A 24,387-nucleotide genomic window follows, 5' to 3' on the forward strand; every position below is an offset into this window, starting at 1 on the left:
CAGGGCTTTGCTGAGCCTTGGGGGCTTCTTTCAGAAGGGCTCCTGGCAGGAGGGGGTGCTGGTGTCCGCGAGAACAGGGGAGACCCAGCAGCAAGACAGCCGCCCAGGGGCCAGGACCTCGGCCGCAGAAGCTGAAGCTGGGGGCAGCGGGGGCTGCAGGTGTGGGTGCTCCTCTGAGCACCCGGGGCCAGCAGGGCGAGGTGCCCAGCCTGCGGAGGACGGGCACCGGGAGGGCCCTCGGGCCGCCAGGACCGGCAGTGCCCAGGTCCCCGGACGAAGGCGTCCAGGCTCGTCTGTCCTTTCCGGCTTAAGGAGCACACTGCCACGACCACGCCATCCCCAGCACCAGGTGGGGTGGCCCGGCCCCTCCCCAGTCTCCGCACCCCATCCTGGGGGCACAGGACACGTGTATCCCCTGCAAGGTGGTTGTAAGGAAGACACAGGGTCTCTGGGGACGACTGGCCCAATGTAACCCCCCTGGGCAAACCCAGGGGTGGAGACTGACCTGCAAGTCACCTCACTGTGTCCGGCAACTTCCAGAGGCCTCGGGGCTCGGCTCTGGCCCGATCGCCCACTAACAGGACACCTAGGCCCACTCCTCAAGACCGAGGCCTGCCCAGCACCCAGGGCGCCAACCCGCAGGGACAGGCCCGGTGTCCACGGCCCTGACTCACGGACCCTGCCTCGCTGACTGTCCCCATCCCTGGGCGCCGACGTGGGTGAAGCTCCTCTGGTGCCAACGAAGGGGCACCAAAGCGCCGTGTTCCGGGATGAAAGGTGGGTGGACACTGCTGGGCACCTCTCACAGGCCAGGCTCGCCCCTCGGGCCAGGCCCTCCCACGCGCGGTCTCACCAGCTTTCCACCAGCTCCATTAGAGAGGCCACAGCTTCTGGCTGGGGGCGGGGGGACTGGTCCACAGCTGGGCCAGGCCAGCACCTGCTCGGGACATCGGATCCAGAGCCAGCACTTTCCACCACGGCCAGCCGCTCTGGCCCTCTGTCTATACAGAAAAAGCCATTTTCAAAGGGGGTGCCAACAGACACGGGCTATCAGATGCCGTGGGGAAGGCAGGGGAGACCTGAGCGCTGGGCGGGGCCAGCACTCGCGGGCGGCCATCTGATCTCCCCGAGGCGGGGCCTGCTCGGCTGCGGCTCCAGGAGAGTCTCGATTTCCCTGAGCGGCCTGGGAGCCGGGTGGGGCCTGGGGGGCTGCAGGCAGCGCTGCCGGACAGCGAAGAGACCGCACTGGCCAGAGGCAGTCTCAGGCCGGCTGCGCCCGGGCCGGCGTGCTCCCCGGGGCTCCGGGCACAATTAGCGAGCCGTCAGCAGTGGAGCGGGGCGAGCTGGGAGCCTCGGCAGAGCCGCCCAGACTTCAAAGCCGGTCAGCGCGCCCAGTGGCGTCTGCGCGTCCACACTTGGTTGGGCCGATGCTGCGGGCTCCTCTGCCCAGCCCGCAGGCCCTGCCCGTCCGGCGCCAGCGGGGGCCAGGCCCAGGGGGGCCGGCACACCCAGGCTGACCCCAGCATAGTGGAGAGAGAGGTGCCAGCTGGGAACCCGGGCAATTGTGCCAGGAGGGAAGTGCAGGAGAGCAGAGGGGGCCTGGCGCTTGGGGCTGGCCCTGCCCACATGGCAGCCCCCCTGCCCGCGGCCCTGAGTGTGGGGGTGCACAGCCCCCGCTTCTCCAGAAAGGGAACTGAGGGAAAGAGACTGCCCAACTCCCGGCCGTGCCAACTCTCACTGAAACTTGTCTGCAGGTGGCCAGGGCAAAGATGACACTATGCCTTCCAGCGTGAGGCACGCAGAGCAGTGTGCGCCGAGGCCCCTGGGGGTCAGCGCTGGGGGCCAGCAGAGGACAAGGCACAGGGGGTCGGAGACGAGGGCACGCAACCCGCAGTCACGGGCTCCAGGGCCCTGCACACCCATCCCCATCACCCGCGGCTACACACACTCAGGGCTGCACCAGGACGGCCTCAGGCAGGCCCCGTGGGAGCCTGAGTTCCCGGCACCGGCGTCTCAGCGGGCGGCTCTGAGTCTGCACACACCGGCCAGTCCCAGGACCACCACGCCCGTCCCTGACCCCTGGACTCGACGCCAGGGAGCCACAGGGACTGGCGTCCGCTCAGGGCCCAGCGGGCGAGGGCTCCCAGGTGGGGCTGCAGGGACGGCTGACAGTGGGGGGCCGCCCAAGGAGCCACCCACCTGCGCTGACCAGCTGGGCCAAGCAGCTGCAGGGCCCGCCTGTGTGCTGGCCTGGCTCTGACCGGCCGAGCCAGAGGACGTGGACCCAGCTCCCCGTCTGAGGACCGCAGGCAGGAAGGCGTGCTCACCCGCTCCACGACGCCGTGCTTCTGCTTCAGCTTGTACACGCGCAGCGCAGGCAGGGCGCTCTCCGCGTAGTCCCTGTCTCCCAGCCCGTGCAGCAGGACACCGTGGAAGGCCAGGCGGCACGTGTTGGCGTGGATGTCGGCATCTAGCCTGGAGCCGATCACCAGGCACAGCCGCGGGCAGGTGACAGGCTTCTCAAACTCCACCAGGGCCCACTGCTGCCGGGGGCAGCGGCCTGCCGAGGCCTGGCCCGCCTTCTCGGTGGCCTCAGCCGCGTCGGCCTCGGCCGGGCCCGGGCACAGGTACTGCTCCTGGAAGAGGTACTCGCGGGAGAAGTCGAAGGAGTCCAGCACGGGCTCGCGGTCGAGGCTGTCGGGGGCGGGGCTGAAGAACATCACCCGGCCCATGACCGTCTCGTGGCCCACGGTGATGTGGAACTTGGCCTTGGTCTGCAGGGGCCCCCGGAAGTAGGGGATCTTCTCCACGGAGATGAGGGCCGCGTGGACCGTGTGCAGGGACTCGGGGGTGCATACCAGGCCGCGCTCCAGCAGCTTGGGGTCGAACTGGGTGACGCAGATGCCGAGCCGGTCCCCCTGCACGGCGGAGCTGACCGGCGTGTGGAACATCTGCATGGACTTCACTTTCCTCACCACCTGGGCGGCACAGGAGAGCGGGCTCAGAGTCTGCACCTCTGGGCGGGGCCCACGCCGAGAGGTCTCTGTCCCAGGGCTGCCAGCAGCCACGGGCTCCCGATCAGACGGCCCCGCACAGAGCAGGCCCCCGGGGCGCCCAGGCCTGGCTGGGGGTGGTGGTCACTGGAGCCTGACTGCAGCTCTGGGGCCCCTCTCGCCCCCTCCCACCCAGGCTCCATCCTGCACTTTCTTCCCCAGCCCTCAGTCTAGCCTTGCTTTCCCAACCTCCCCCCCCACCCCGCCCCCGCCTGCCTGGCCTCGCCCAGCTGCCTCGAAAGTGCAGGACAAACACGGCTGTCCAGACCCCACTGGGCAGAGCCCTGCCCCAGTGCCTCCCGGCCACACCGCCCGCTGTGCCACCCCTGCCCGCTCAGACCCGTCCGCTGCCAGCCTGTGGGCTTCGCCGGGCAGAGCCACTCCTCATTCCCTGGACACGCGGGCCCCGGGACCACTGCGTGCTGGGCGCTGTTCCGGGCGTGGGGACAGGGCCAGCTGTGTCCGCAAAGAACGCAGCATCCAGAAACAGCACTACAGGTACTGTCGTAGCAACGGCGCCCATTAGCATAAACGGAACAGACACGTGGCGCTTGGTGTGTGTAGGTACGTGTGACCAACACCCACAGTCCCTGCATCATCCACGCCCTGCTCAGAGTGAACGATGCGGCATGATGCTGGGGCCCCGCGCTGCGGGCTGGGGGAGTCTGGTTGTGTGGGGGCAAAGGTCAGGGAAGACCTCTGCGGAGGCCATGTCTGAGCTGACACCCTGATCACAAGAGCCAGCTGTGCGGGGCCAGAGAAAGTCCACTCACAGCTGGGGCCCCTGGAGGTGTGGAGGCGGTGGGGGCTGCAGCGGGGGCGAGGAGTGGGGCGCAGCGTGACGCCACCAGGGGCGACGGATCTTACTTGTTCCCAAACCTTCACACGCCCACCCAGCAGCACACTTCTGCGCCCAAGGCAGCTAAATTAGGAGCAGGCGCAGAAAAGGCCCCACAAACGTGTACAGTGACAGCAACGTGTCTGCAGAGACCCACGTCCGGGTGACAAGACCATCAGAGGACCTCTGCTTACAGCAGCAGCAGAGGGGCAGAAACCCCCGCCAACACCTCCCCACCGACACCCCCCCACCGACACCCTCGGCGGAAGGCGGCGCCGGCCCCCCACCGACACCCCCCACCGACACCCTCGCGGAAGGCGGTCCCCCACCGACACCCCCCACCGACACCTCGGCAGAAGGCAGCGCTGGCCGCTAGGTTGCGGGCGCCCAGTCTACGAGGTCGGGTGTGGAACCCCCGTCTCCTCCCCGTGGAGGAGGGCTGGGCGGAAAGAGCCTGGTCCTTCCCAGTGGAGCCTGAAAAGCCAGTGTTTGTTTAAAGACCATTAACCACCTAACCAGGAGGTCAGGGGGCAGAGAAAGTGAGAGGAGCGGTGTCAAAAGCCACCGTCAAGACCAGTCAGAAAGAGACACCCTGCACGGTTCGTGCGGGTGCCGGGACGCGGCCTTCCAGGAATGTGGCTCGGGGTGACCGGGTGACCTCGGAGAGATACCAGCCCTGCCTGGAGCATGGGGCCCCGCCGGAGCCGTCCGCGGGCCTCACCCTGGCCGTGCTGCGGGCCTGCTGCCCAGGCCCGCGATGCGCTCACCGCCCTCCGCAGGGCCCTGTCCCTGCAGTGTGCCTGCCACACCGTGTGTGGGGGGCACCTGAGCCTCCACGGGGGAAGCGCCCGCAACACGTGAAGGACCGGCGAGGCGGTCCTTCAGGCGAGAGCCCCAGAGGCGAGAGATGGGGCGGCGGGCGGCGGCAGGGAGCTGGCAGGAGGGAGGAGGAACACCATGGCCAACACTTGCAAACTCGAGCTCATGCCTGCTAAGCAGTTTGGCCCTTTCTGATGAACAAACAAGATTTACCATCCTCTGGGTCAGTTATTCTTCATAAAACCCTACAAGGCAGGTCAATATTTTTACATTCAATTTTATGGACGAGAAAACAGAGGTTTTTGATGTCTCCAAGGTCACAAGGCAAATAGACTGGGACTTGGGCTGATCAGCTCCAGGACCTCGAGGCAGGCCTGGCTCCCGGCCTGTCCCCTGACCACCCGACCAGCTGACCTGGGGTGGTGCTGGGGGCCTCAGGGTGGACACCCCCACCATGAATCCAGGAAGAAGGCTCTGGGGCTGGAGGCAGGGGCCAGCCAGCTCCCCTGCCCCAGCGGAGCTCAGCGGTGCCTCCTGATGGCCAGCCCGGCAGACTTCAGACCTGGCCCCTCAAGAGCCCCTCAGCACCCCACTCTGTCCAGCGGGGGCCCAGTGGGACGGGCTAGTGGGAGAGCAGACGGATGCCTATCGGCCCGGCCCCACTCAGGGGCTCTCTCCGGCTTCTGAGCCCCTGTGCAGCGCTTTCTGGTGTCTGCGGCCCTCGGCGGAAGGCTGGGCTCACAGTGACCGGGGCGCTTTCTAAGGCCGCTGAACGCCGGCAGGGAAGTAGCCCAAGGTGGGGTCCCGAGGCGTGCGTCTCTGCCCTGCACAGCACCAGCCTGCAGGATCAGACACCCAGCCAGCGGCGGCGAGGGCAGAGGAGAGACATGGCGTCCGCAGGACGCTCGTCGAGTGTCAAGTTCGTCCTCACCGTTCGCCCAACCACCCCCAGACAGCTCCGGCGACCGCACTTCACAGATCCGGGATTGAGGCCTGGGGGTGGGGCACGTGCCCGTCTGGAAGCCCCTCTCCCGTCACCCCACACACATCAGCCCCACCAGCGCCCACCAGCACTGCAGCCCTTGACCCGGCTCTCTGGCAGTTTTGTTTCTGCAGCACAGGACACAGAGAAGCCAGAGCCACAACCCATGCGGGGGGCCAGCACGTGGGGGGACCGGCCCCCGACGGCCTCCAGAATCAGCAGATGCCGGAGAGAAGGGGGCTGAGCCGCGCTTCTGATGGGTGAGGTTGCTGTGATAATGGCACCGGCCGTAATGAGATTGGACCCCTGTTATCCGTTTCTGTCCACTAATGAGCCTGGAAGCTCCTGGCTGTGCCAAAGGCGAGGGTCAGGGCCCTGTGACTGCATCAGCGCTTAATGAAATGTAAGTCGGGAAAGGAGGAGAGACGCACAAGGTCGACACTAACAAGCTTACACCAGGATCAGTTACTGCAATCCAAAGAGGCTCAGACCGGAGGGAAAAATGAAATCAGCTTTCAAAGATCCGTCTAGGTTTGGCTCCATCAGACCTGACCAATTTGGTTTAATAAGGTTTCAATTTGGCTGCTCTTATTTCTCCCTCTTCTTTGAGCTGGGCCGGGCACAGATAAGACATCCCCCGCCTGGTGCATTAACTGCGTCCTGAACAAAAAGCCAAGCTCAGGACGCCGCTGGGGGGAGGGCAGCCTGGGCTGTGGGGGCAGTGGGGAGGCCCCGGGGGTCAGTCCCCACCCACTTGTACTCTAGAGGAACAAACCATTCAGAGAGGTTCAGGGTCAAGCGAGGTGCCCACGGCCTGCGCTCCCTCCTGGGACTGACCCGTCTGAGCCGCCACTCGTCCTTGGCTTCAGTGTGGGGTTGAAGGCCCCGAGGCCTGACTCCGGCCTTGCCGCCCTGGAGCAAGCTCCAGGGAGTCTTCACATGTCCCCCCACAGGCGTTCAGAGCCACGTGAGCACCCCGGGAGGCGCAGGCGCCTGCGAGCATCCAGGGCAGGGCTGTGCCGCTGGCCTGCTCGACGACTCACCCCCTTGCCCTGGGCGGGCGTCGCTCCTGTCAGGAGCCGTCTCTGCAGGCTCACACAGCGGCCGGCTGGGCCGCACGGTCTGTCTCCTGAATGCCGCGGTCCCTTCTCCTCTTACCCATGCCCGTACTTGTGGGCACGCTGCCGCGGGGGGCCTTCCTGTCGCGCCCCCCTCGCGCTTCCCAGCACCGCCACGCAGACCCGTGGTGGGGCGCACGCCTGCCTCAGTATCCCTGACCGCACACTGCCGCGGCCACTCGCCCCCAGCAGCGCCGGGAAGTGCCTTCACGCAACGCTGTGGGCTGTTTGCTGCCGCCCGGCTGTCGCCCACTGGGACAGGGCTCCTTGGGGGGTCCCTGCTGCCCCCACTTCACCCTGAGGCGAAGGGGCGAAGCTCCTCCCCACAGCGGATGGCCAGGCCCAGTGGCCTCCCAGGCGTGCTCCCTGGGAGGTGACATCGCAGGAGGTCAGGCCGGCCCCTCCCTGTCCTGGCTCGGTGCCCCAGCCCCTGCCCCTGGGCACCGGCACCACCAGGACCTGGGCCTGGCAGTGCTCCCCCGCCCCCCCGCCTGGCCTCGTCTCGGGAGGCTCTGCTGCTGCCCAGCGCTGGGCTCTGCTCCACGCAGACATCCTCGGGGGCCTCAGCCAAAGCCAGCTGCCCCCGGGGAGGAGAGTGAGGAGGCCTTCCTCTCAGGGGCCCCTGCTCAGGAACGAGACACGCCCCCTAAGAGGAGGAGGCCGTCTTCAGAAGCCTGGGGACCCGAGCGCAGGCTCCGATGGGGGCTCTGCCTGCTGGCGCGTCTGTCTACTCCAGCCACTGCCCCGCCCCCAAGTGCCTGGCCAGGCTGCATGCCCGGAGCTCGGTCACCCCCAGGCCCATGTGCACCGCCCCAGCTCAGGCCCTGACCAGAGTCCTGGGGACGCAGCGAGCGCTGATACGCCGTCAGGCCCCACGGCGGCGCCGCACCTGCACGCCTGGCTCTGCTCTCTGGGCGCCTGCGCCGGGTGGGCGGCTGCCCATGGCAGGCCATGCCACCCTGCTGCCTGCTGGCCCCTCCTGCTGCTGTCTCGTGGTGGGCACCCGGCGGGCAGAAGGGGGATTGGGTTTCCTACCGCGGGGCCCAAGAGGCCCCGCCCCTCCACCGCGACCTCACAGACTCACCCAGGTTCTTCGCCACCCAGTCCGGCAACAATGGAAAACCGTAAAAGTGACAAGGGGCCTGCCAGGAAGCTCCACGCTCCTCCCCCCAGCCACCCTCCACGCATCTGTCATCCCATAAAAGCTTAAATTGAATTACAGCGATGTCTGATTCTCCTGTTTTCCATACAACTGGGGCTTTAATTGTTTTTAACGACATCCTTGGGCTTTTTTGGGGGTAAGGAATCCTTGGGAGGTGAGCCAAGGGGGCCAGCTCTGACCAGGGGCTCAGCCTGGAGAAGCGTCCCAAGCAGGGACACGGCCACACTCGGGCTGTGGAGAACCAACCGGGTGGCCTGGATCCTGGGCAGGCGACGGGGTTTCAAAGGACGAGCCCACTCGGACGAGACCGGGGGAGTCTCAGAAATGAAAGCACAGCCTCTCCCTCCCGGGCCCCTCAGGGCAAGCTGCGGGCTCACAGTGCCGGGGGAGCCTGCCAGCCCATGGGCTCCAGAGCCCAGCAGTCCCAGGAGGTGACAGAGGGGGGTAGGTGCAGGACGCCAGCTGCTGGGGGCACAAAACCGCTTCTAAGTTTTAAGGTTCATGGAAATTTTTGTGTTTGATGCCGTAATACCTCCATGTTTGATTTAAAATAAAAACAAGGCTTGGGTGTAACTGCCCTCTTGGAAACTGCCACTGAGGGAAACCGACCTGCTGGTCGTGGCCTGCCGTCCCCGGCCCGCGGGGGCAGTCACCGCGAACGCCTGGCCACGGAGAACTACACTCGGCAGCTGTGCAGGCTCAGGGCCGCAGGGGACAAAGGCCAGGGCCACTCACCCGCTCCCGACACCGGCTGAGCTTGGAGCCCCAGCCAGAGCTGGAGGACCGGCCTCAGCGCGTGAGGGCACCTGAGCCCCGCCGAGCCTGGCCCGCGGGGAGGACACCGAGGACCCAGGGCGCCGTGGGACGAAGAAGAGGCTCAGCTAAGGCTGGCAGAGTCTCTTCCACGCCCGAGAGAGCTCCCAAGGCACCGGTGAAGCCTAGGCTGACTAGGGTCTGCCTGGAAATCTGGAGAGGGCTCTCAGACATGGAAGGCTCCCAGCGCAGACAGCCGACATGCCCACCTCCTGGTGGGGCTGCAAAGGACCCTGTCACGCTATCTGAGTAGCGCAGCGCCTGCAGGCGAGATGGACGAAGATTAAACTCGGAAAGCTAGCACTCGGAGGGGAGAAAGCCAAGCAACTGAGCGCCCCGGGTGGGGTGGCAAGTCGGGTGGCGTGTCCCATCAAGGGGCCAGCTGGGCGCAGGGGAGCCAGGGACGCACGAGAGGCCCAGCGCAGACGGACCCCAGCCGCCTCCACGCCCGCGGCCTCGGGGGCCCAGCGCGGCGCTAGACCAGCGCCCAAGGTCCACTCCGGCCTCTGGCCTGCAGCTCGTGGTCTGCAGACCCTCTGCTGACGTGCTAACCAATGGGCCGCTCAGACGCCTGGGGACCTTGTCACCTCCCCTCGCCACTGCTGCCGTTCAGGGAGCACCCACTGTATACCCTGGGCAGTGTTCCAACAAGCTCACCTACACCAGCCCACTCAGCCCTCACACAGGCCCGAGGAGTCGGCGGTCTCACCGCGACCCCCGTGGAGAGGGGGCAGACGGGGCCCAAGGCCTCCCCGACAGCAGCGGTGGGCTGGGACGCCGACCCTGCCAGGGAAGCCTGGGCCAGGCCTCCTGGAGGACACGGGATCCCGCGGGAGGAGGCTGGCGGAGCGGAGGAAGCAAAGCTGCGTGAGCTTGCGCTTGAGGCAAGGGCCCCAGCGGCGCAGGCTCTGCGGTCAGACCTCCCGGGTCCGCTCCCTCGAGCCCGCCCGTGACGCTGGGCACACGGGGCTTGCCCTCTCCGCTTCCTCAGATGGAAAATGCACCCACCTCCCTGGGCAGTGTGGGGATTACCCCAGGTAATCCACGAGGAGCCATTCACACGGCATCAAAAGCTAGGAACTGTTTAGTAAAGATGAGCCATGAACACGATTACTATTAATACTGTGTCATCAGCAGAAAGAAGACGTACACCCCAGCTTCACTGGGGTCGCTGTGACAATGAATTCGCAAGAGGACGTGAGGGCCAGGGCTGGGCCCGACACGGGGCTCCAGGGCCCGTGCCCCCTGAAGCTGAAGGACCGGGGGCTGTAGACGTCTCTGCAGCAGGCCAGACGGCCACCACCTCGGGCTCCCAGGCCCCACGGGTTCCGTCGCAGCTGCGTAGCTCTGCCGTCGTAGCACGAAAAGCTTTATGTCTAAGAGCAGGTGGTGGGCAGTGGCCGGCTGACCCTGCCTGGCTCTGAGCCACCTGGGAGAGACCTGGGGCAGCCAGACAACTTGCCCAGGCCCGGCTCCGCCCGATCCCCCGTGGGTGCTCCCGAGCGGCTGCATCAACAGAGCTGGACGCCCCGCGGGGCAGGCCGCCATTGACCGGCCTCCCTGGGTGGTCACCTGTGAGCACCCCCCCAGCTCGGGGCACACAGCACAGGCCTGGTCCTGCAGCCCGGGGCAGGGGGCGGGGGAGACGGCCGTGGGAACAGAACGCGCCTCCTCTTCTGCGGCCTGCACGCGAGAACCGCACCTCGCCCTGCGGAGCGGACAAGGACACGCGGCTGCCCCCGGCTGGGTGCGGGGCGATTGCTATTCCAGCCCGTCTCCTAGGAAGCGGGGAGAGGTTGACCCACTCGAGAGGACTTCCAGGAGCTTAAGGGCGGGAGCTTTGCGCAAAGTCTGTTTGGGGTAGACCGGGTAACACACAGGCCAACGGGAGTCATGTTATATCGCAAATAAAAATCGGCCCATGAATATACATAATCCCCAAGGTAATTCTCCCAATCTCACGACGGCAATGGAGCCGCCCTCGCTCACTGAGGCATGAATATTTACCGTCTTCTGGCTTTACTGCTCTCGATCTGGGTTCAATTTTGCAAATTAAAATGAGGGCCGTGTGGATAGAGAGATTACAGGAGAGCCTCCTGAAGCCTGCTGTCCCCGGTGATGCAGCCAGCACGGTCAGTGGCCCCTTCCCGCTGGCAGATGCCGCGGCCTCGAGGGTCAGGAGCTGGAGCCACGGGGCAGGGGTTGCGGACAGGTCGGGACCGGGCGCCTGGGCAGTGGGCTGATGGGCCCCGAGTGTGGAAATGTGTCACCGAGGTGGGAAAGGTGTGTGGTCAGCCCAGGAGCCTCGCCTTGAGCAGCAGAGCGAGCAGCGGCTTTGACGCAGGCAGGCCGAGGCTCAGAACCTGGCCAGGACACGGGGCTGGGGTGTGTCACGTCCCCGCTCCGGCCTCGGTGTTTTCATCTGTGAAGTGGGGATGAACACCGCCTCGCCCAGGCCAGGCGAGAGACGGGGACTGTGCAGCCACCGGCAGGGTGGGCCCAGGGGTCTGCGGCCCACAGGCAGGGGCCAGACGGCCTGCTGGGGCAGTGATGCCAGCCACTCTGCCGTGCGCCAGGCAGTCCTGGCCCCTGTCCAGCCGGGAGGCAGGGCGGCCCTGGCGCTCCCACTGGGCCTTGCTGAGAGAGGGCGCGTCCTTCTGTGTCCTGGGTGAGAGGGCAGTGGGGCACGGCTGGAGCAGCAAGGGGTGAAGGTCGCCTGACGGGGGCTCAGGGAACCTGCCGTCTGCCTGTCCCAGACCTGGTTCCCTAGAAACTGAAAGCCAGAGAGAGAGCCACTTAATCTGCCCCTGTGGCTCCGAAAGCCAGCTGGAACAGAATCTGCATGGATTTGGTCCAAAACTCCTCTGCAAGGACGGCACCACCACGGCCGGAGTGCTGGTTGTAAACGCAAGCCCGCAAGGCCCCTGGCTCCCCCGGCTCACGTGGTCCTGGGCAGCAGGGGTCCCCACGCACGCGGACGGCTGGACCAGGCGGTGCACAGACCAGACTCCTGCGCGCGGAGCCCGTTTTATGCCTGGCCCTCTGCGGGGTGCGAGGGGGCCAGGCACCAGGACATAAGCCCCCCACCCCAGTGCTTCTGGCACTGACGGTCACTCCTTCCCGGGCGCCGTGTGCCAAGGGCTCTCCTGGGGTGGCAAGGACACCAGGGCTCGAGGGAGAAGCCATGATACCCAGCTGGTAGGGACTTGTTCGCGGGGCCTGGAGGAGGGGGGGCAGCTCACGTGGAAGAGGGGTGCATGTGGGGCGGGGGCGGGGGCTCGTGAGCACGGGGCCTGCGGGGCCCTGGGGGTCGGGCAAGGCTGCAGCCTCACCTGCTGGCTGGGGAGGTTGGAAGACCCCCGGGCAGCCCGCGGGGACAGAACTCGAAGGCGGGACAAATGGGGCTGAGGCCTTGCTCACCCGCGGGCCAGAGCACTCGAGGGCGCCACACACTGTGGGCCCTGACACTCAGCGCTCGCTCGCGGAGTGAGGGAAGGAAGAGAAGGAGGGTCTGCACAGCGGAGGTGGGGCTACAGCAAGGTCAGGCCGCCGGGCGCGGAGCGCGGGACCTGCTGGGTCTGCGGGGCCCACGCGGCCGCTGGGGCCCGGGACCAAAGGGTTACTGGCTGTGCTCGGGAAACCCGGAGCCCCAGCCTGACTAGACGTCGTCTATTTTCCTTTCTGCTCTCTTTGAGACCCCAGATGTGCTCCTGCACATCAAAAGAGAGCAACTTATAAAGTCAAACTAAATCAAGGGCTTTTGTTCTGAGGCATCGTTGCCGAACTAATTATTCCTGTATGTTGTTTAATGAAACAGCAATGCCATACGTCAAACCAGCGAGCAGGATGAGCACATGAGTTACAGGGAAGGTCGGGGCTGGGGCTATAAATTTAACTTTTCCTTAAGAAGAGATGAAACAAGCTGGCCAACTCCCCGCTGTCGAGTGTCACGCAGGGAGAATGATGGCAGCGTGCGCTGAGGGAGGCCGGCCGGCCGCGGAGGCTGGGGCACCGCTGGCCCCCGCTCCTCTGCACCCAGCTCCGGGCGGCCCGGGCGCGCCTCATCCCCCGTGCGGGGCCTCCGGCCCCGGGACCACGTGACTCCGCCCACGGGCCAACCGGTCCAGGAAGCCGGGACCAGCTCTGAGGAGGCGCTCACGGAGGGCCGTGTGCGGCCAGGGCCCCGGGGCAGCCGGGGAGCCCGTCCTGGGGGCGTGACGGTGCCGCGCCTGCCTCCTGTGGACCGGACCCAGCGCGTCACGGGGCACGGCCACAACCAGGGGCCTTTACTCCCGAGGGCACGTGCGCGCCTGCGAGTGTGTGCTTCTGCGCACAGGCATGTGTCTATGTGTGCCTGCGTGTGAGTGTGTGCGCCTGTGAGTACGTGTGCGTGTGCACGCCTGTGTACGTGCGTCTGTGTGTGTGCCTGTGTGTATGCCTGCGAGTGTGTGCTTGTGCGCACAGGCATGTGTCTATGCGTGCCTGCGTGTGAGTGTGTGTGCCTGTACATGTGTGTGTGCACGCCTGTGTACGTGCGTCTGTGTGTGTGCCTGGGTGTGCGCGGGCCTGTGTGTACCTGTGTGTGTGCCTGTCTGTGTGTGTGCTTGTGTGTACCTGTGTGTGTGCCTGTGTGTAGGCCTGTGAGTACGTGTCTGTGTGTGTGTGCCTGTGTGTACCTGTGTGTGTGCACGCCTGTGTGTGTGCGCCTGTGTGTGCCTGTGTGTACGTGCGTCTGTGTGTGTGTGTGCATGCCTGTGTGTACCTGTGTGTATGTGTGTCTGTCTGAGTGTGTGCCTGGGTGTGCGCGGGCCTGTGTGTGTGCCTGTGTGTACGTGCATCTGTGTGTGTGTGCGCCTGTGAGTACGTGTGTCTGTGTACCTGTGTGTGTGCGCCTGTGAGTACGTGTGTCTGTGTACCTGTGTGTGTGCGCCTGTGTGTGCCTGTGTGTACGTGCGTCTCTGTGTGTGTGCCTGTGTGTACCTGTGTGTGTGCCTGTGTGTATGTGTGTCTGTCTGAGTGTGTGCCTGGGTGTGCACGGGCCTGTGTGTGTGCCTGTGTGTACGTGCGTCTCTGTGTGTGTGCCTGTGTGTACCTGTGTGTGTGCCTGTGTGTATCTGTGTCTGTGTGAGTGTGTGCCTGGGTGTGTGTGCCTGTGTGTGTGTGCCTGTGTGTATGCCTGCGAGTGTGTGCTTGTGCGCACAGGCATGTGTCTATGCATGCCTGCGTGTGAGTGTGTGTGCCTGTACATGTGTGTGTGCACGCCTGTGTACGTGCGTCTGTGTGTGTGCCTGGGTGTGCGCGGGCCTGTGTGTACGCCTGTGTGTAGGCCTGTGAGTACGTGTCTGTGTGTGTGTGCCTGTGTGTACGTGCGTCTGTGTACCTGTGTGTGTGCACGCCTGTGTGTGTGTGCGCCTGTGTGTGCCTGTGTGTACGTGCGTCTGTGTGTGTGTGTGCGTGCCTATGTGTACCTGTGTGTATGTGTGTCTGAGTGTGTGCCTGGGTGTGCGCGGGCCTGTGTGTGTGCCTGTGTGTACGTGCATCTGTGTGTGTGTGCGCCTGTGTGTACGTGCGTCTGTGTGAGTGTGTGTGTGTGTGCGTCTGTGATTGTGCGTGTGTACACACAGACATCAAACAGACGTGCACATGCCTTTACCACTGGTCCTCTCTGGGAGCAGCACCGTAGGGAACTCGTCTTTTAGCTTTAGGGGAGAGTGTGTGAAGCTCTCCGCAAGTATGCATTTCCACTATAACTGAAAAAGGCAACACATAACACCGTTCTTCAAAGCGCAGATTCACAGACGAGTGGCCTTGGGACCTCCCTGGTGGTCCAGTGGTTAAGAATCCGCCTTCCAATGCAGGGTATGCGAGTTTGATCCCTGGTCGGGGAACTAAGATCCCACGTGCCCTGTAACAAGGATTCCACATATCACAACTGAGACCCAGCACAGCCAAATAAAAAAAAGAAGAACACAAGCGGCCAGAGCCTGTGCCAGACACCTGCGCTGAGGGTGCTCAGAAAGGGCTGTGCTCTTCCCAGCATCCTGAGGCGCTGCGGAAACGGCATGCCTCCCGGCATCACACAAAGTGCTTCAGGAAAATTTAAGAAAGAAAATAACGTAAGGACCATAGGAAGAAGCAATATAGCAATAAGCTAAGCGCTCGCAAAGACACAGGATGTACTTGTGAACCTGGTGCCCCATGCACCAGAGACACTGACGTATTAGGCAGACATTAGAGAGTGATGCCTGCCGCACACAAACACACAGCCTATGACACAGGAGCGTGAGCGAAAGGGACTTCATATGAAAGTGATAGGACTACGGCCGATTCCGTCACTCTTTCCTGTATTTTCCCCACTAGCTATATACGCTGCTTTTATGATCAGGAGAAAACACATTCAACAGAAAAGAAGAAAAGATTTGAGGAAGTGCATCCAAATCACGGCCCCCAGTCCTGTGGCCTGTGCAGGGCAGGAGAGGGCTGGGCGAGCCAGAGGCACCGGCAGGCTTGGTGACCCGCGGCCTGGGCGCTGGTTCTTTATGTGGCTGCGCTGGGTCTCAGGTGTGATGTGTGGAATCTTTGTCATGGTGCACGGCCTTAGTTGCCCTGCAGCATGTGGGATTTTAGTTCCCCAACCCGGGATCAAATCCGCATACCTTGCGCTGGAAGGGTGGGGCCTCCACAGGCGGACCCTCAGCCTCCCGTGCCGACGCTGCGGGGGCTGCAGGCCTCTGCCCAGTGGGAGTGGCTGCAGCCTGGCCGCCCCGGGTCCCTCCGTCCTCCCAGGCACGTCCTGTCTTCTGAACGCATGAGACAGAGGCCACGGCCTTGCCTGCCCTCGACAACCTGCCTGCCCTGCGGCCTGAGAGCGGCTGCCTCCTGAGCGTGTCTGGACGTGGACCCCCGGGCCTGCAGCCAGTGTGAGCGCAGCCCCACCGGGAAGGCCCGGCACGGGTGCGGTGGGGACGCGCCGATGGTCCACCCGAGCACCCAGAGGCACCTGCGTGGACGCCGTCAGCCCACAGCGGGGAGGAGGCAGCGTCTCACCCAGACCCTGTGGGGCGCCTGGTCCCCGGGTGTTAGTGGGTCGCCTGCAGTGGGACCGAGATGGGCCCCACAAGGCCACGTGACAGGACCGAACCTGAGTTCAACCAGGACCGCCCGAGTCCCCGGGCCAGGCCGCCTTCCTGAGGAGCTGACTCTGCAGGTGTCCCCAAGAGCCACGGTGATCCGAACGCCGCCTCTGACTGCTCTTCAGACGATGACATGGCTAAATGGTGAGGAGGGAAGAAAAAACCTGACCCCGCCGCCCCCCCCCCCCCCCCCCCCGAGGCCTGGCACCCAGCCACGTCCTGTGAGCAGGAGGCTGGGAGCCGCAGCCTCCCGCCCGGCCGCCACTGCACCTCGGGGAGCCGTGAGGCCCACCGCGGTGAGCTGTCCTGGGACGGGACCTACCCATCTCTCAACGGCTCCTCATTAGCTGACGTTCCAGTTTTCAACAAGCAAGGACAGCCCTGTCCTTCCTGGAGGGCGCGGGCTGGTCCTTGGGAATGCTGGCACGCTCCCGATGGGCGCTCAGCCGAACAAAGGCTCCCCTGTCCTGGGTGCAGGGCACATGTGGGCAGCGGGGTCTGTCTCCCGCCTCCGTGCGTGGCCGCGGCGGCAGAGGGACTGGGCATCATGGCGGTGCCCAGGGCTGCGGGGGCGAAGCCAGAAGGGAGGACGCACAGAAGACGCTCAGCCTGCAGCCGCCGAGGGGCGGCCGCCTTCCCGCCGCAGCAAGGCCCCTCGTAGAACCTTCCCGACACAGGCCTCCCGGCCGCCACGCCTGAGCAGCTGCGGCAGACGCTCTGCGCATCCCCCACGTGGCCCCCAGGGGCTGATGGCCACGCACGAACCTGACGGTGGCCTGGGCACCATCCGGGGGCTGGGACCCCAAGACGGAGCAGCTGGGGAGCTTCGCACAAGAAGCAGAGCTGAGCAGGAGAGCTGACTCCCACGTGGACCTCGCCAGGCTCCGGGCCAGTCGGAGTTTGAAGGATTTCCAAGAGCATCTCCGACAGCTGGGGGAGGGCAGAGCAGCTGACGCAGGGCAGCAGCCGCAGCAGAGGGCAGGTCAGCACTCCCTCTGAGCCCTCTCCAGGGGGCACAGGCCAGGAGGGGGCCCTGCCAAGCTCCCTGGGCATGGGGGTGCACGGGCTCCACCCGCACACCGGAGGCCTTGTGTCCTGAAGGCGGTGGGCCACGGCTCTGAGCTAAAGGCTGCCCCCTCCTCAAGAAGCCCTGGGTCCCCGCCTTTCCCAGGCTCTCTCCTTGCAGACCACCCCCCAGACTCTTGCTTTGCAGGGAAGTGGCTGCACCAAGGCAGGGGAGGGGCCGGGGGAGACCACAGAGGGGAGCCCCGGGCCTCGCGGAGGCACAACCCATCACATGCCCCGCGTGCCAAACACTGCCCGCTTCTGCAAACGGCAGGGATCAAATTCCTGTAAAGACAACTACACTCCAGTGAAGGAAGCAGCCGTCAGCGAAAGGAGCCGCACGGTTAGTCCTCCACCGCACATCCCTGTTCCTCCACGTGACTTTGGTCTGAATCCAATGTCTAATTTTTCACATTTTTTCTAGGGCTCTATCCTGTGCTGTGAATAACCTTTGTTCACTTATTTTCCAATTAGTTCACGTTGCCGCGTAGTTTGTTTCCTTACCAGATGTCTCGAGAAAATCTGAAAACTTTCCTGAGCGGGCCTTTCCCCATGGAGCATGCTTTCCCACGGCCGCACACGCACCAGGGAGAGAAGGGCAAACACAGGACACCCTGGGACCTTCTCCCGGCCTCACTCAGCGCAGGGCGCGGGGGTCCTGTTTGCTGCCCTTGCTGAGAGGCTCGGCGGCCGGTCTGAAGACGGCACGGCCTGGGGCATCGCAGGGTGTGGTGCGTGCACTCCTCAAGGTGCAGACGCTGCCTTGGGCCCCGCGCGGCCGCACTGAGCTGCTGCTTCCGTTTCCTTCCCTAAACGTGTCTCTTTCCCTGGGCCCGTGCAAGTTACACTCGGACGAGAGGGCTGGGAGCCAGGGCGCAGGGTGTGGCACGGCCCACCAGCAGAGCCCTGTGCTCCCCTCGGGGCGGGCCTCCAGGAGCGGCAGCCCCGCAGGAGGGCACTGGGCTGGCAGGACCACCGTGCCCCCCCGCCCCCAGCCTTGGCCACTGGGGCCAGGAGCTCTCACTACCTGCTCGGACCTTCGCACCCAGTCACAAGGGCTGAGGGCAGGAGCCACGGTCTGTCGCAGCTGAAACTCCATGTGTGAATGAATCCCCGAGGTGCTTCCTGGCACCTATTCCCCATCTGAAAACTGGGGAGGGGCCTCAGCTGCCAGGCCCCAGTGAGCTCTCAGAAGCAGCAGCCCCTGCCCATCCCCCGCCAGGCGGGTCTTGACCCTCGACTTCCTGCCCAGCCTTCCTGGCTGAGCCAGCCCTGGGGCCTCCCTGGGCTCCTACCCGCAAGGACTCGCCTGCAGGCCTCCGCTGGGCAGACCTGGCTCTCTGGGCAGCTTCTCGCCCTTTCCGTACCCACCACTCATGCCCTCCTGGCCCCGGATGGACCCGGACCCCTGGGAAACATCCAAACCTCGTCTTCCCTACAAGGCCCTCGCCCCCTCCATCACGGGGACGGCCACGCTCCGCCCAGACCTCCTGGCAGCACAGAGCCAGCCACCCCACGTCTTCCCATGACCTCAGTCCCCGGTCCAGGTGGCGAGCATGGGAGGCCCCCAACACCACCCTTCCCAGCTAGAGAGGACAGAGCTGCCACCCAGGGGCATACCGGGTGCTGGGAGGGCCGTCCCGTGGGCTCTGACGCCAGCGCTGTGAGATGCGTGGACACCAGCCTCTGTCTGCACGGTGGGGCTCAGAGCAGCAGCCCCGGAGGGTCCTTCAGAGGGTCAGCAGGTGGGAAGCCCAGCTGAGCACACGCCAGGAACTCGGTGGGTGTGTCTGCCCCCTGCTCACGCCTCCCTGCACCCCGGACGCCCAGACGGGGGCTCACACCTCGCCAGGGTGGACCTGGCCCCAGAAGGCCTGAGCTCCCAGCCTGGACAGGCCGGCCAGGCGGGCCCCTGCAGCCTGAGTGGGCAGGGCCCTGCCCATCAGGCGCCCAGAGGCAGAGCAGGGCTGGAGGCTGGCTTGCAGCCCTTTCTCCCGAGGCCAGCTCCGGGCCGAAGGCAAAGGCCTGAGCTCACTGCTGAGGGCTCGGCTTCTGTAGTCACGCTTCTCTGCCCGCGCAGAGACCCTCTGCTCGCTGCTGGAAGGCTCGCTCCCTGGCCCGCTCCCCTCACCCACAGCACAACCGCCAAGAGGGACCGAGGGATGCTCAGGGCAGTGCTGGGACCAGACCGGGCAGGCGCACCTGCAGCCGTCGTCAGCATCCCCCAGACGGAGCAAGGCCAGGCCTGGCCTGCAGGCAGAGGAGGCCGAGCCCCGCCCTGGCGAGCCCACGGCGGCAGGGGTGAGGCTGGGCCGCTCCCACGTGGGGCGAGCTCGGCACTCAGGCAGAGGAGGCCGAGCCCACGGCGGCAGGGGTGAGGCTGGGCCGCTCCCACGTGGGGCGAGCTCGGGACTCAGGCAGAGGAGGCCGAGCCCACGGCGGCAGGGGTGAGGCTGGGCCGCTCCCACGTGGGGCAAGCTCGGCCACAGGCTCATCTCGGAGCCCAGGGCTGGGTGCGCCGACTGTCCCCAAGCAGGCAAAGCAGCTGGGTCGTCCAGCTGACCGGACGTGGGCCCCAGAGGAACAGCTGGGAGTGAGGACATAGCCGCCCCCCAGGACCACCCTGGGCTGGGGGGACTCCGGCTCCAAGTCCTCAGACCTCCTCCCTCCAGCAGGGCCCCGAGTCCCTCCTCCTCAGGGCGGCCTCAGACAGTCCACCCCCAGGACAGTCTGAAGTGGACCCCGCACCTCCGCGACCCCCATGGAGGAGACAAGCCCGCCCCACGCTCAGCACTGAGGTCGTGGCCCCAGGAGGTGAGGGCTTGGGACCGGGTGGCCTTTCTCCCCGAGCCTCTGGCTCCATCTGCTGTTTCTGACGGTCACGAGGAGCCGGAAGCAGTGTCCAGAGGGCGGCCCTCAGACAGAGGGGGCTGCTCAGCCCCCACCCGGCAGGGTGGCCCTCCCGCTCAGAGGACAGGCGGGGCGGGGGGGTGCTGCTGAGGAGGCTGTTTGCTTGACCCCTGAGCCCGCCGCGGTCTGCTTCCAATTAAGTATAAGAGTGAACCTGGTTACTAGGTTACCCTCCTTGCCACAGCTTGTCCAGAAAGCCAGAAATCATTTCACACAGGCTGACCTGGGCTCTCATTGACGGTGCGACGGCAGCTACACGTGATGAGCAGAAGGGACATGGGGTGTGGAAGCGGGGAGCCCTGGGCAGGGGGCAACCACAGCCCACACGTGGTCACTTGGGCAGCTCTGGAAAACTCACCTCCCTGGACCTGCTTGGCTCATTTGCCAAAGTCAGAGGAGGAAATATCTTGAAAAGGATGGCATCGTGCCAGTTAGCGATATAACTTGTACAGTAAACAGCACATAACGTTTCGGTTGGAAAAAACTACCCACTTCACAGACAGGGAAACTGAGTCCAAAGAGCTCCGAGGGACTTAAGTATTCATTTTGATTTTCCAAGGCCATGGTGTGTTGTACTGCAAATAAGAATCACCTCTAAAACAATATCCTGGCTTCCCTGGTGGCTCAGACAGTAAAAGCGTCTGCCTACAATGTGGGAGGCCAGAGTTCGATCCCTGGGCGGGGAAGATCCCTGGAGAAGGAAATGGCAACCCACTCCAGTACTCTTGCCTGGAAAATCCCATGGACAGAGGAGCCTGATAGGCTACAGTCCACAGGGTCGCAAAGAGTCGGACACGACTGAGCGACTTTACTTCACTAAAACAAAATGACTCAGAGATGTCAGAAGTAAAAAAAAAGATCAAGATTAAAAGGCCTGAACTGCCAAACTGAAATCCAACAAGCTTGAATTCTGGGCAGAAAAAGCTAAAATGAGCCCAAGGGCCACTGGTGATTCAGGAAGGTCTTAATCCCCAGGGAGAGGTGAGTCGCGAAGGGTCGGAGACCACAGCGGGCCGCAAGGTGTCGGGGGCAGAGGAGAAAGGGCGGGGAGATGACAGGAGCCGCCCCAGCGAGCCTGCAGCAGACCAGAGGGCGAGCACGTCAGAGCGGACGGCGCAGAGGGAGCCGCCAGCTCGCACCGACACCCACACACGCGACGCACGGGGGGCGCTTATCTCACGCGTGGTAGCAGATCAGTCTTCTTCCTAAGAGCCGCTGGAACATGGACAGAATCATGTATTGGCCACGAAGAAAAGCTCAATAAACTGCAAACAGTCAGCACGACACAGGACACGTCCTCCCCCAACGGTGCAATAAAAGCTCTAAATGCAAAACCAAGCCAACAGGGGAAAAATGCAACCGGGAGACAAAGCCCTTCTCATTAAGCAACTCTCGGGTCAGAGGAGGCTGGGAACAGAAGTGGCGGAACATCTAGAAAGCAGCACGAAGCAGAGAGCAGAGTGCAGCCCAGGTGGGACTCAGAGCGGACACAGCCGCAGACGCAGCGGCAGCCACGCCAGGGAGCCCGAGGAGGAGAGGACCAAGCCAGCGGAGGGGCGCAGAGCAGCGAGGGCAGCCGCGGCGCTCACTCAGAAAAGCGGACAGCCGAGCTGACAGGCAGATGGAAAAGCTGTCTCTTAAAAAGTGGTGAGGCACAAACACAGAATATTAGATGGAAGAAACGGAGTGACGACATACAGAAAAGTTAGGAGGTTTCACTTGCGAAACTCAGTGCAAACAGGTTTGAAGGCGTGACTGAAGCAGAACATTTTCTAGTAAAATCTTTTACCAAAACTGTCCCTGGAAGAGATGGGAATCAAGAAAACCAACAAAAAAGAAAAAAGTCCACAGTCACCAAAGTGCTAAGCCCCCAGAAGCACAAAGTTCCAATCAGTCATCAAAGTGCTAAGCCCCCAAAGCACAAAGTTCCAATCAGTCACCAAAGTGCTAAGCCCCCAAAGCACAAAGTTCCAATGGTTTGAGACCTTCAGCCTTCCAAGGAACATACAACTTATTTAAACTGTTTAGGAAGAATAAAGAATGAAAGCTTCCAGATTCTTCCCGTGAAGCTGGTATTCTGATGCTCAAGGCTCGAGTGACAAAGGCTGACACCAGGCCTTGTGATCACGGCTGTTAACGTAAGCACTGCGCCGACTGGAGGGGCAAATGAAGCTCGCTGGGGCATTAAGAGAAGAGCACACTGCAGCTAGGCAGGGTGTACCCGGGGCTGTACCACCAGGAAAGTTCCGCTAAGAAAGAGCACACGAGCACGCCAAGAGGCAGAAATCACCAGTCACTCCCAAAGATGCCAAACAGGGTTTCCATGATATTTGACATTAAAACTTGACTTTAAAAAATTAGAGGAACGAATATCTGCTTCTTAGAGAAGGAAGATACACGGTACGAAAAGCTAGGTCTCCTTTGGATAGAACATTGGGCACATTCTGATTGCCATTATAAACAAAGGATGCCTGCCACTCAGCACTGTTCTGGGCCCACTGAGCAATGTAATAAGACAAAAGAAGGAAAGGGGAGGTCTAAGCGTTGAAAACAAAGAATGGACTTGTCCCTGTTTGCGAAGGATAGAATTATATACCTAGAAAACTCAAGAGAATCCATGGGAAAAAATAATGAAAACTGCAGAGAAGCCTGTCTCAGTAAAGCGGTGCATTACTCATCAGCAGTAAACAATGCACAGTCTTTCTGTACAAAGACAAATTAAAAATGACAGTGAAAGGGAAGGCCCAAGTGATCAGAGCAACCAGGAAAATGAAATGCTTAGGTAAAAACTGAGGAAATGCGCTGGATCCATTTGAAGGAAACTCAGAATCTCCAGGTGAATGGAAAGACACGCAGTGCCGTCAGAAGGGAAGCCTAGAGGCTATAGAGATGCAAGCCCTCTCGGAATTGGTCTACGTTCAGCTCCATTTCAATCTCAACATCGAAACTGCTTTTCGGCAACTGAAAAAATGATAGTAACGTTCATCTGAAAGATAAACGTGCAGTCACAGCGACAAACACCCGGAGAAAACCAGGCAGAGACATGGGGCTGGGTAGAGGCAGAAGCCAGCCTCAGCCGCTAAAGCCTGTCAACACGAAGCTGAGAGAGGACCAGACCCAGAGAGAGAGAGCAGTGTGTCTGGAGACCAGAGAGTAAGTCAGTGAAAGGCAACCAGGCGGCAGGACAAAGCTCGGAGAAGCGGCTAAGCCCACGACCAAGGCGCTGCTTCAAACGGCGCCGGGGCCACCGGGCTACTGCAGTGAACAAAGTCCAGGAGCAACGGCGGAGAAATGGAAGAGCGAGAAACAACTTCAGGAGAGAGCCTGAGTCCGTCCCGCTGGAGGCCGTTCTGAGGAGGGCAGAGCAGCAGAGTCCTGGGGCTGACCCGACAGATGACCCAAACGCGCGTAAAGGACCAGAGACGCGCGAGCGGGAGGGGGCCCGGCAGTCACAGCGCCTGACGCGGCCGCCTCGCTCACGGTGGAGGGTTTACCGCCGGGAAGCGAAAACGACGGCCGGCAGAGACGGCCCGCAGGCAACCTACCGGCAGCAAAACCCGCAGGGCCAGCGATCACAGACAGCGAGCTCGATCACAGACAGCGAGCTCGTCCGTAAGCTAGGGGAGTGGCGCTTGGTGGGTCTGGCAAGGAAAGCGTGACTGCTGCGGACGGGGCTCTGGGGCCGGCGGGCTCACGAGAGACTGCAGGGCTGCGACTTCACGCCCCTCTGCTGCGGGCAGGGGAGGCGCTGAGCAGCAGAACGGTAAACGCGAGGTCACACCGCGAAGGACTGATCCGCGGGTATGCTCACTCGAGTCCCTCGGGACCTCCGAGGCAGGCCGCATCAGCTGCACTTGTTAAGAGGACAACTGTCTGTCAACAGGGGCACGCAGCGGGTGAATAAGACGCAGCGCCTTCACACGACACGCTCTAGCAAGCGGCCAAAGGGAGACAGGTGTGAGCACACACACCAACACACACCGCAAAGGCGACGGCGACGAACGAAACGCAAACACTGTTCTGAGTGTGTTATTAACAGAATTTTACATGTATGTGTGTGTGTAGACACACACACAGACACACACACAGAGTTGTGTGTATGCCTAACTTTCTGAGAAAAATTTAGAAAAATCAGCAAGCCTGGCTGGGGTGGGGGGACCTCCCCTCCTCAGCTGTAACCTTCGTGCTGTTCGAGGGCTGAGAGCGGGTACATGACTGATCTTACAGAAACCAAGGAGCATCTGGGAAACGAGACACTGGGCCGTTTTCTCTTCCTCTTTTCTGTGCAAGACGCTTTTTTCTTAGGAGCCACACTTTTTTTTCACATTATTTTAGGATGCTGATTTTTTTGACCGCATGGCTGCAGTCAGAAGGCTGAGCGCAGGGCCACCCTCTCTGCCGTCAGCCTCGCTGGCGGGGAGCTGACAGCCCACCGCGTCCCCCTCCCTGCTTTGTGGACACGGGCACTGGCATCGCCCCGGCTTAGTCCAGGCC

General features: G+C 63.2%; 1 protein-coding gene across 4 annotated transcripts in view; it reads right to left on the reverse strand.

The window, feature by feature from the left end:
* The window catches only part of EEFSEC (eukaryotic elongation factor, selenocysteine-tRNA specific), a 118,038-nt gene that overhangs the window by 15,309 nt on the left and 78,342 nt on the right, over positions 1-24,387 (reverse strand). For all 4 annotated transcript variants that reach the window (XM_069561079.1, XM_069561081.1, XM_069561077.1 and 1 more), the window contains one exon: positions 2,328-2,978. In XM_069561079.1, the coding sequence (XP_069417180.1) occupies positions 2,328-2,978 (651 nt within the window). The remainder of the gene's footprint in view (positions 1-2,327; positions 2,979-24,387) is intronic.

The sequence above is a fragment of the Ovis canadensis genome, chromosome 19 (assembly GCF_042477335.2).
Source record: "Ovis canadensis isolate MfBH-ARS-UI-01 breed Bighorn chromosome 19, ARS-UI_OviCan_v2, whole genome shotgun sequence".
Classification (NCBI taxonomy): domain Eukaryota; kingdom Metazoa; phylum Chordata; class Mammalia; order Artiodactyla; family Bovidae; genus Ovis; species Ovis canadensis.